The sequence below is a fragment of the Bos indicus x Bos taurus genome, chromosome 18 (assembly GCF_003369695.1).
Source record: "Bos indicus x Bos taurus breed Angus x Brahman F1 hybrid chromosome 18, Bos_hybrid_MaternalHap_v2.0, whole genome shotgun sequence".
Taxonomy (NCBI): Eukaryota; Metazoa; Chordata; class Mammalia; order Artiodactyla; family Bovidae; genus Bos; species Bos indicus x Bos taurus.
In genome coordinates, this window is record NC_040093.1 from 21,025,270 (window position 1) to 21,037,485 (window position 12,216).

Consider the following 12,216-nt stretch of genomic DNA (forward strand, 5'->3'; position numbering starts at 1 on the left):
AGACTCACGTCCATCGAGTCAGTGATGCCATCCAGCCATCTCATCCTCTGTTGTCCCCTTCTCTCGCCCCCAATCCCTCCCAGCATCAGTCTTTACCAATGAGTCAACTCTTCCCATGAGGTGGCCAAAGTACTGGAGTTTCAGCTTTAGCATCATTCCTTCCAAAGAAATCCCAGGGCTGATCTCCTTCAGAATGGACTGGTTGGATCTCCTTGCAGTCCAAGGGACTCTCAAGAGTCTTCTCCAACACCACACTTCAAAAGCATCAATTCTTCGGCGCTCAGCTTTCTTCACAGTCCAACTCTCGCAACCATACATGACCACAGGAAAAACCATAGCCTTGACTTGACAGACATTTGTTGGCAAAGTAATGTCTCTGCTTTTCAATATGCTATCTAGGTTGGTCATAACTTTCCTTCCAAGGAGTAAGCGTCTTTTAATTTCATAGCTGCAGTCACCATCTGCAGTGATTTTGGAGCCCAGAAAAATAAAGTCTGACACTGTTTCCACTGTTTCCCCATCTACTTCCCATGAAGGGATGGGACCGGATGCCATGATCTTCGTTTTCTGAATGCTGAGCTTTAAGCCAACTTTTTCACTCTCCACTTTCACTTTCATCAAGAGGCTTTTTAGTTCCTCTTCACTTTCTGCCATAAGGGTGGTGTCATCTGCATATCTGAGGTTATTGATATTTCTCCCGGCAATCTTGATTCCAGCTTGTGTTTCTTCCAGTCCAGCGTTTCTCATGATGTACTCTGCATAGAAGTTAAATAAACAGGGTGACAATATACAGCCTTGACGAACTCCTTTTCCTATTTGCAATCAGTCTGTTGTTCCATGTCCAGTTCTAACTGTTGCTTCCTGACCTGCATACAAATTTCTCAAGAGGCAGATCAGGTGGTCTGGGTATTTCCATCTCTTTCAGAATTTTCCACAGTTTATTGTGATCCACACAGTCAAAGGCTTTGGCATAGTCAATAAAGCAGAAATAGATGTTTTTCTGGAACTCTTGCTTTTTCCATGATCCAGCAGATATTGGCAATTTGATCTCTGGTTCCTCTGCCTTTTCTAAAACCAGCTTGAACATCAGGAAGTTCACCATTCACATATTGCTGAAGCCTGGCTTGGAGAATTTTGAGCATTACTTTACTAGCGTGTGAGATGAGTGCAATTGTGCAGTAGTTTGAGCATTCTTTGGCTCCTTAAGGTCCCAAATAAATATAAATAAGCATTCCCTCCTTAAGGTCCCAAATAAATATTTGGGGAGCAAAAATAAACAAAAAGATGTTCTTTACCTTTTTGATAGTGGTTACTTGCCCAAGATAACCAGCAGTTCCACTCTCAATAAGAGGGACATCAGCTGCTAGACACATTCTATTAACATGGTTGCGGGCAGCTGGAAGAAAAATACTAGTTAACAGGAGTTCATAGGAAAAAAAAAAAAGATTACATAGTTACCTGTAATCAGAATCAAATTTACCCAAACCATTTTCTATTGTTTTTATTTCATGTACAATTCTCTTACAACTATGACCAGAATAATACAACTGTTATAGACATTTAAGAGACAGGCAACAGTAAAATTTCTAACATAAGAAATTCGTATTATAAATTTACTATATGAGAAGCACCCCTATATTCTACTTTTTAATCCCAAAGTGCCATCTTCCTCTTCTACTGCTGTGGCTACCTTCTATTAAACTTGGCTAAAACATTGTTTTAATGTTTTTTTTACAAGCCCTTAACTTGCTCTTATTCTACTAAAATTATCAGACAATACATGGAAGTGAACAAAGAATACGGAATATCAACTTGGAACTATTAAGGCAGTTTAAGATTGGGGGGGGGGGGGGCGGTAAACAAGATTAAGGGAACAAAGATGAGTCTGGTTAAAAGAGTTATCCTGCCTCTTTCTTATGCTACTTTGTATGTCTTTTCTTTTGATATTTCTGACCTGAAATTGTTACAAACTCACTTGACAGATGTACTTTTACATGTGGAAGTAATTACAGAAAAGGACTAAGTATTTTCATTCCACATTTCAGACACACAGATCTGTTAACAATAACTGGCTATACAGTATTTGATATATGAAATATCACCAACTTGTACAAGCTTAAATGGTGTAAAATGTGTACATGCAACAGGAGCCAGTCTGGTATCTCACAGCACCAGATATACCAAAACTAATTCAAGAGCCATGACTTCTATAACTTTGGCATCCTGTTGCCTTACTCTCAAATCAGTGGTTTTTAGCCCTAATTGCCCTTTAGATCATCTGGGGAACTATGAAAAAAATATGATCATTAGGTCGCACTTACAGAGTCGGATTTAATTGGCCTTGGGTGAAATCTGGACCCTGATATTTCTTAGATCTCCACATAAACAAAGGGAGTCACTGTGCTTAAGTGCTGGGGTAACGCGGAACAAACAAACATGCACACAACATTCGCAGCCATCCTCTTTAGTGATTTCAGCTTCCCCTATTTCACAGCAGTTCCAGTTAAAATTACAATCAAATGGCAATCTTTAAACCTGATCTTACTTCCCTTTAGCTCTTTTAAGATCTAACTTGTAAGGAAATATTTTAATTAACACTAATTGAATAAACAACCTTGTTACGGAAGAGAGGAAATACTTAAAATTATTAAAATAATCTCACCTCTGTTATCTAAAGCATTCATAACCAATATAAATTGTCGAAAAAATTCCACATTATAGTCAGGGCTACAAAGTAAAACAAAAAAAAGTCACCAAAACAACTGGCCTTATACATGAGCTTTACAGAATAAAACAGGGTACTAAAAAGCATATTAAACTAATAACAGTGCAAAAATAACTGGTATTAGGGGTCTCTACCATATATACATAAGTCTGACTATTCCCAAATACCATCAACAGATTTAAAAGAAATTATTTCCCCTTAATCCCTGTGAATAACTACACATCCTTTTTGGCCAGTTACCTTGGGCACTGAGCAGAAAACCCAAACTGGCACGACTTACAAGTCCCACCAGGCCTTCCTGGGGCAGCAAGTGCCTGGGAACATACAAAGAATACATTCCCAGGATCTGCCTAGCCTGTGGCTTCACCTCACATGGTCAAGATCAGCAGGGTTCAGGCCCCTAGGGTCCCTGCTTTTAGCAGCACTGGGAAAGCAACACAGGGTAAGAAGGTTGCAGGGCTATCAGCAAGCTTGTAGAGCAAACATCCAGAGAATTAAAAGGAACCTGGAGACATAAATTCCCTGAGAAAGCGTAAGGCTTTCTTTAATTCCAGGCCTCAAACAAGAACTCATTGTTTTTAATACCATTTATACTTGTTAGCCAGACAACAACTACAGATAAAGGATATTTTAGACACAGAGTTCCTTTGCCCCAACACCTCCAAAATTATGTATTTATTCTAAGTAGAGATCAGAGAATACTTCTGTACCATCAGAATTACTGCCCCATCACAATCCCCAATGTTATATTATAGAACTCAGCCCTAATAAACAAATTATTTGTGGGGGGAACCTTTTAAACTTAGAAAGGCTGTAGCTGAAGTCGACCGGAATGAGTAATATATTTAGAAAGGTCTGAATCATCATATATAATGATTTTTCATAGAATTATCTTTAAAACAGGAGTGTAAGTTCCTTTTAAGTTTTCATAAGTTATTTATGATTTATTGAAAGTATTAAAGTATCTCACTTCTTATTAAAGTATCTCACTTCTTATCTAAATCATTCAAACCAAACGTGTCTGTGTATGAATATATACATATGTATATACAAATATACTGCTAAAACAATGCCACTTATCTTATGTGGGCATAACCTACTGCATTTTCATTATTCCAGAAAAACATTTTTTTAGAAAGGAGAATGACTTTGAGTTCATATATTTAGCTAATAAAAATATACTTTGAAGGTTTAATTAAAAATTCACAGCAAATGCAATTTTGTGACATAATAATCAGAGCATACTTCATAATGCTGTCATGGTAGGCTACGATATTAGCTTTCGGGTAAAACTGCAGGACACTCTCTTTGGCAACCTGGAAAAACAAAAAACACTAAATTACTAATGTACTAAATTACTATAACAATTCTAATTATATACAAAATCTATTTATGGCAGACAACTGCTACTTCACCTTATATAATATTTATATTAAAAATAAAATACAAAAATGTAACAGGAAAATTTCAACAAGATTAAGCTATATACACCTACTTATAAACTAACAGGACAGCTGCCTCCTCTCACACACACTTGTACATGAATGGCCAGCTTCAGCAAAAGTATTAAATGCTTTAACCAAGTATCATTCATCCATTCAACGACTATTTACTAAATATCTTCCATATATCAGAATTTGTATATGGCACTTGGTGAATAAAAGTGACATATATCAAATAACCATCTAGATAAACGTAACTACAAACTATGATAATGATACACAGAAAAAGCAGAGATTGTAATGAAAGGAAGATCTGATTTAGAGATTTAGGAAAGAACTAGAGAAAATGTGAAAAATGAAAACAGGAGAAGAGTGAAAGTTCACGCAAAAGGCTGAGAAAAAAGCAAAGGCAAAAGGTATTTCAAAACCTTGAATCAAGATGGAACATTCAAGGAACTAAAGAAAGGTCAGAATGGCAAGAACTCAGGGGACGCTGTCTTCTTTTGAAGTGAACAATGGCCTAAGTTGTAGCTTCACCTGCCCAAAATACAGGAGAAGCCAACCTCTGGGGAACGTAGAACACAAGGCTCACTCTAAGTAAACACTCCGAAATTTAAGCAAGAAGGGGATACCATTTACAGGGTCAGGAAAAGCACTTATCTTCTCTGCAGACAAAAAAAGGAGAGCACAGCCTTCAGTCCTTTTACTAGACAGATCTTTCTATTCTTCATAATCCCTCAGCTGAAAAAGAGACGGCTTCCCCCATATTCTCCCTCCTACTAGAAACCCCAAGTTAATCTAATACCATAAATAGAAGATCCCCCAAGGGCAGAAATAATAATGAACAGATAAATAGAAACAATATGAGAAAAACAATTACCTGGGCCTTTGATCTTCCAACATGTTTCTTTTGAAACAAAAACTGCCTGTTGAGGTTGCTGACATCAATAGTATCCAGATCAATCTACAAATACAGAGACCAGATAAATCACCAATTTCCTGGTATGTTTGAGCAATAAATATCACTATTCTCTGCATCCATAACCCAAAACTTTTGGTATTTGCTACATTAGTGGAGAAAAGGCTCTTAATACCAAAGTGTTAAATTGATTAAATAATTTAATACATATTAAAAAAAAGGTTTAATTTCAAAGATAACATCCTCCCTCCCCTCAAAAAACTGATTCTTTTCTTCATTTGCTTGTTTAATCATCCTGGCAAATATGTTAGGAAATTCCTCAGATGGCACAGAATTATGTTGAAAATGCATTAAATTTTTTTCTTTTTTTCCTTTCAATTTCCATCACTTCTCTATAAATCTCATCAATTACTCTTTCAAATCCAATATAATAAACTGTGCCTTATTCTTTTTTTTAATGATATTTGACAAACAGATTTATTGAATTTTTACCACGTTCTTTAATTCAGAAGTCCTTACCCATCCACAATTTTATTTACAATTATTACCTTAGGCCTGTGGAGGGAACCTTCTACACAAGGTTAAGTGTCTCATGTTTTAAGTCTTACCTAATTGCTGTTTAGACGTTAAATACAAGGGAAGAATAAATAATTATAACTAAAACCACTTTCATTCCATTTCAATAAATTTATATGAAAGGTATTCAAATGTTCTGTATAACATCCATGGTTTTGGCTATAATTTGTGAAAATTACCAGTACATATAATCACATAACATTTTTTTATTCGTGCTTTCTAAATTACTACAAAAATCAAACCAAATAAAAAAAGATCAACATTTATTTCTCAGGTGTCCCAACTCAATGTCTGTAACAAAATGAACCTTTTAAAGGAGTATCAGCTATGCCACATTTATATTTGGGATTTGTGATACAGAACTGAATGCAAAGACAAACCCTATAAAAACCAAAGGAAAATGCATAAATGCTTTTCCCTCGTCACTTATTTATTAGTTCAGTCGGTCATCTCTAATTCCATGTTTCCACTACACCTTAAAACGTTATAAACTCACAACCAAATTGTAGGTTACAACTCCAAACCTCATAAGTTTACATAACAGAAATAACCTGACTCAAAATTGCAGTAGATTCTCGCCACTGCACACCAATGCAAAAGTTAAAATCCTAACCAATACCTTTAACGAAATAATCTATGGTAATAAAAATGATTGTCACGCAAATTGTCTGTACCCAGGAGAGAGGAGCGTAAGCCCCAAAGGAGTCCTACCAGTTGCCTGGCGACCCCAAGTAAGTTACCAAACTGCATCTCACTTTTCCTCTTGTTAAAAATAAAATGGGATGAAAACAGCGTTTACAAAGCCTATGATAGCACTGAAGATTAAATACGTTAAGGCGAGTAAAAACCTCAGGAGAGAGTCGGGCTCGAGACAAGCACTCAGTAGGTCCTGATTGTTATTACCGCGCCATACTCTGCTCTGGATATTGAGTTAAGAGGGACTTTGAATTGAACACTCGCAACATCCTCAAGGGACTGGAAACAACCATCTCTTGCCTCCCGTTCAAACTGGGATACCGCTCTGAAGCGAAAGCACGAGGGCTCCTCCACTCCCCAGAGCCGCCACAAATTGGCGGGGCGTGGGGGGGGTGGGATGGGGGGAGGCCCGCCGCAAGACGCCCGGAAGACCCGGGCCCTCGGCCTCAGCGTGCGGAGCGGGCCCGGCGTGCGGCAAGGCCCGCCCCGTCGCTGTGGAAGACCTCCCTCCCCGTGGACAGCCACGACCCTGGGGCCTCTGGGTCTGGCCCCGTGCTCGCAGCTCCAGTCCCGACTTCCGGGCCCCAAGCCCCCCGACCCCGGCTGCACGGCCCGCCATTCAGCCCGCGCGCACGCCTGGCCCTCACCAGGTCGATGTGGGAGAAGCCGGTGAGCACGAGGTTTTTGAGGAGCTCGCAGCCGATGCCTCCCGCCCCCACCACCAGGACCCGGCCCCCGGCCACGGCCTCAGCCAGTTCCCGGGGTAGCCCCCTCGACAGTGCCATGGCGGGACGACCACGAGCCGCGGCGGAGGCGGAGGCGGGAGAAGTGAGCCGCGGCCGGAAGCAGGTGGGGGAGGGGCGGCCCAGCTTCCGTTCCTGCGCACTTCGGCCGCCTATCGGCGCCGAGTGGGCGGAGCCCGAGGGTGTGGCCAGTCCGCCGGCCCCGGACAGGGCTGGGCTGTGAGCGAAGGGCTTCACACCTCCGTTAGTAGTGTTTCTCAGCGACGCGCACCGCCGGGTCTTCGGCCTAAGTAGCCTAAGGATGGTGTTTGGCCTGGGATTTGGAACTCCCGACCCAAACTTCTAACAGATTAGAAAACTGATGTCCCTCTATGTAAAGAGCTCTTACAAATTAACAAGAAAATGAATGTCACACAAATAATATAGGCAATAGATGTGAAGGACACTCACGGAGTGGGCAATATGATCAATATTGAAATTTCATCAAAGACAGGCAAAATAGTTTTCAAACGCTTTTCACCCATTGAACGGCAAAAACAGTGTAACACTTTTGTTAGGCACTCCCACACACTGCAGGTATACTAAGGCAAAGCTTTCTAGAGAGTATTGTGGCAATTTGATACAAAAAAACCCTAAAATTGTGCATAGCTTTTGATTCATTCTTTCCAATTCGAGGAATTTATCCAATGGCAATTATCACTGGTTAAAAAAAATAATTAAATTGGAAAAGAGAGGCAGATGTAAAGAATGGACTTGTGGACTCAGCAGGTGAAGGGGAGGGTGGGATGAATTGAGAACGTAGTATTGACATATACACACCACCATGTGTGAAATAGTGGAAAGCGGCTGTATAACATAAAGAGCTGGATGCATACTTCTTTTTTGAAAAATACTTTGCAGCATATGTGTAATGAAGTAAAGGCCTCTTGTGCCCCAAGCCAAAAAAGCCAAACTCTGACAGTGTAAATTTGTAGACTAGCCACCCCACGCCCGAGGAGCGGAGGCTGGGCCGAGAGGAGCTACTCCACATTCAAGGTCAGGAGGGGCCGCCGTGAGGAGATACCCCTCGTCCAAGGTAAGGAGCAGCGGCTGTGCTTTTCTGGAGCAGCTGTGAAGAGATACCCCACGTCTAAGGTAAGAGAAACCCAAGTAAGACGGTAGGTGTTGCAAGAGGGCATCAGAGGGCAGATACACTGAAACCATAATCACAGAAAGCTAGTCAATCTGATCACACTGACCACAGCCTTGTCTAACTCAATGAGACTAAGCCATGCACAGTATGAAAAGGCAAAATGATAGGATACTGAAAGAGGAATTCCCCAGGTCGGTAGGTGCCCAATATGCTACTGGAGATCAGTGGAGAAATAACTCCAGAAAGAATGAAGGGATGGAGCCAAAAGAGGGGACGACAGAGGATGAGATGGCTGGATGGTATCACTGACTTGATGGACATGAGTGGGTAAACTCCAGGAGTTGGTGATGGACAGGGAGGCCTGGTGTGCTGTGATTCATGGGGTCGCAGAATCGGACACGACTGAGCGACTGAACTGAACTGAACTGAAAGACTTATTGCAGGGTGTCAAGCAAGGAAGTGGGAGGCAAGCCTCAGGTCCCTTCAACTTGGTCTTTGAGTTAGGGGATTTTTTTAAGGGGAAGAACAAAGAGGGATTAATCATCACCTTGTGACATTTTTAAATAGTAGTTTGGGGAGTTAGGATATGTCTGCTAAGTCACTTCAGTCGTTTCCGACTCTGTGTGACCCCATAGATGGCAGCCCACCAGCCTCCCCCGTCCCTGGGATTCTCCAGGCAAGAACACTGGAGTGGGTTGCCATTTCCTTCTCCAATGTATGAAAGTGAAAATTGAACGTGAAGTCGCTCAGTCGTGTCCGATTCTTAGCGACCCCATGGACTGCAGCCCACCAGGCTCCTCTGTCCATGGGATTCTCCTGGCAAGAGTATTGGAGTGGGGTGCCATTGCCTTCTCTGTAGGATATGTCTCTGGTTTACAATTCTCTGGCCACGTGGTCCATGCCTCAGGGATCTGTTAGCTCACCTTCCTCTGGAGAAACAACCTGAGTTTGTACCTTAACAATTGAGAGAGTTATTTCCTAGGCAGGTTGATAAGAAGTCTAGGGATCCCCAAGGAGAGAGGGGTCTGGAATTCTCAAGGAGGAAGGAAGGACAAACTTTTTTTTCCTTCTCTACATTCCTTAGGATTATATAATAATAATGCATCCTGCCTGAGGACAGTCTCTGGATTAAACCTTCTGGCTAATTCTGTTATCTTAAAATGTAAATTATGGGAGTAGACCTGGTCTTTACAAGGATTATATAACAATAATGTATCCTGCCTGAGGACAGTCTCTGGATTAAAACTTCTGGCTAATTCTATCTTAAAATGTAAATTATGGCAGTAGGTCTGGTGAGGTCTTTACAACCTCCAGACATTCTTTGGATTCACTGGAGTATATAACTTCATTGCTAACACTAGGTGTACTCTTTCTGCCCCCTTCTGATGCCTGTGTCAGAAGCTTTCTCTATCTCCTTTATACTTTAATAAAACTTTATTACACAAAAGCTCTGAGCAATCAAGCGTCGTCTCTGGCCCCAGATTGAATTCTTCTCCTCCAGGGGCCAAGAATCCCGGTGTCTTCACGTGATTCAACAACAACCTTTCACAATGACACCTATAATAGCAAGTTTACTACATTAATGAGGTTATCAACAACAGCAATTTTAGTCATCTGACTCTGGTTGATTAGTGTTCCATTAGCATAGGACTGAGATCAGAGGAGGTTAAGAAAGGGAGTAAAGTTGTGGAGAGATTTATCATAAACTCAGTAAGGGAACTTGGTTTCAGGAGGCGGGGAGACTCGGTTTCAATTACAAAGTATGTCCTGGGAGGATACTGATGGGGGAAACACAACATAATGTTAAATGAAAGAGATATAAAGCCATGTAAGTGATTCAATTTTGTTAAAAAATTTTCTCAAATGGCAAGAAAATAACCATAGTTAGTATTTTTGTGTATTTATGTATGCTGGAATTGTGGACAATTTTTATTTCTTCTCTAAACTTTCCTGTATTTCCCAGATGCTCATGCTCCTCAAAGAAAATGTGAACTTTAAAATCAGAAAAAATTATTAAAAGAAAAAAGGAAAAGATGGTATAAAAGGAAAATCCAAATACAGTCATTATTACTAAGAGAGCTCTCTAAAATGGAGCTGGAAGGCCACTGATAAAGTGTAACTTATGCAAGGCTTCCATAAGATCCCCTTATCTGTCTATAGTGTCTATATCTTCTGGACTCCAAGGGCTTCCCTAGTGGCTCGGACAGTAAAGACTCCTTCTGCAATGTGGGAGACCGGGGCTCAATCCCTGGGTTGGGAAGATCCCCTGGAGAAGGAAATGGCAACCCACTCCAGTGTTCTTGCCTAGAGAATCCCCATGGACAGAGGAGCCTGGCAGGCTGTAGTCCATGGGGTCACAGAGAATCAGACACCACTGAGTGACTAAGCACAGCGTGGCAGTGAAGTCTGACCTTCTGACCACTCACTATCCTAATGAAGGCATTCAAAACATCTGCCAGAAACTCAATGCTTATTACCCTTACCCAAATATAACTCATGACAGCCTATCTATCAGACCCTTACCCTAAAACAACTTGCGACCATCATCCCTAAAGGACAACTATTTCCTTTCTTGTGTCAGAATATAGCCTCATGGCATTTGTCTTCATAAGCCCCTGATTCTCTTCCCTGGAACACTCTTTCCATTATACTCAAATCTGTGTCTTCTGAACTGTAACTTCTTTAAGATTTATTTATTTATTTATTTTGGGGGCCTGCACTGGGTCTTTATTGCTGCACATGGGCTTTCTCTAGTTGCGGTGGGGTGAGTGGGAGCTACTCTTTGTGGTAATGCATGGGCTTCGCATTGTGGTGGCTTCTCTTGTGGGAGGGCATGGGCTCTAGGGTGTGTGTGGACTTCAGGAGTTGCAGAATGTGGGCTCAGTAGTTGTGGCACATGGGCGTCCTTGCTGTGAAACGTGTGGGATATTCCTGGTCCAGGGGTCAAACACGTGTCCCTTGTATTGCAAGGCAGATTCTTAACCACTGGACCATGACTAAAGCTCCAAATTGCAATTCTTATAATGCCAAATACACTCTTTTCTTCGTTTTGTTGGTTGACAATGGAAAACAGAAGAAAATTGCTTTTGACTTCTCTGCTCTTTTTCATCAGTGATTGGTTCACCAAGCACCCACCAAGCTTGGTCTGTGAGGAGCACTCGGGCTGTGGTTCTGAACCATAAGGTAAAGGAAGGGCCAGGGAACCCAACCATGGCTTGGGTTGGTCGAGGGGCTGGGGGCACACCCTTGCATAGTACACTGCTGACGTCCCTTCCCTACCATTGGCCTGCCTCTTGTAAACAGACATTCTGCACAGGATGTTCACCTTCCTTCTCCCTCAAGACACGCAGTGGATAGAGCCACCTTCCTTTGCTTCTCTCCTGCCCACAGAACTGCACAGCTAATCCTACTCCTCAGGGCCTTGCTGGTATTTCTATTTTCAGATCTAGGTCTTTGACACAGCATTTAAGTGGGTTCACACTGGACTTGTTTTCTCATGTCTTGCTTCCTTAACAATTATGTTACAAACATTATTTCTATTGGATGATGGGGATGCCTCTGCGATCTGTACTCTATTTCGATAAGATCTGATACAAACATGTATAACTAGATTCAAGAATGCATTTGGTTGGAAGCACAAATTGTCTCCACCTAAAAGAAACATGACACCTAAGTCATATCTGAAAATGGCTGTATCAACTGTTTAAAGCAACAATTATACCCCATCGTCTCATCAAAGGAGGGTACTCTCTGGCAATTTAAATAAATCCAAAGTGATGTACCTGCAGTCTGATGTACCTGATATGAGCAGTCTGTATTCTGCTCCAGTTGGAGTGAGTGGTCTGAAGTCTGAGGGATTATCTGCCCACAACAGAAGTGCCACAAGGGAACTGGTGATGGTTTCTCCAACATGACAGAGAGGAAGAATCAAAACCTCTCTCTGCAGGGCTTCCCTGGTGGCTCAGTGGTAAAAAAACAAAAAA

At 41.5% G+C, this 12,216-nt stretch overlaps 1 protein-coding gene across 2 annotated transcripts in view; it reads right to left on the reverse strand.

The window, feature by feature from the left end:
• Positions 1 to 7,211, reverse strand: part of UBA2 (ubiquitin like modifier activating enzyme 2) — a 32,802-nt gene extending 25,591 nt beyond the window's left edge. The window contains exons 1-5 of one of the 2 annotated variants that reach the window (XR_003506529.1): positions 7,006 to 7,199; positions 5,048 to 5,131; positions 3,971 to 4,041; positions 2,663 to 2,727; positions 1,296 to 1,396 (exon numbers count right to left, since the gene is read on the reverse strand). Coding sequence is in view for 1 of the 2 variants with exons in the window: in XM_027515966.1 (XP_027371767.1) it covers positions 1,296 to 1,396; positions 2,663 to 2,727; positions 3,971 to 4,041; positions 5,048 to 5,131; positions 7,006 to 7,143 (459 nt within the window). In the remaining variant the exon portion in view is untranslated. Of the gene's footprint in view, positions 1 to 1,295; positions 1,397 to 2,662; positions 2,728 to 3,970; positions 4,042 to 5,047; positions 5,132 to 7,005 lie in introns of both variants that reach the window. The other variant, XM_027515966.1, reaches the window with a different exon arrangement.
• Between the last annotated feature and the right edge of the window lie 5,005 nt (positions 7,212 to 12,216).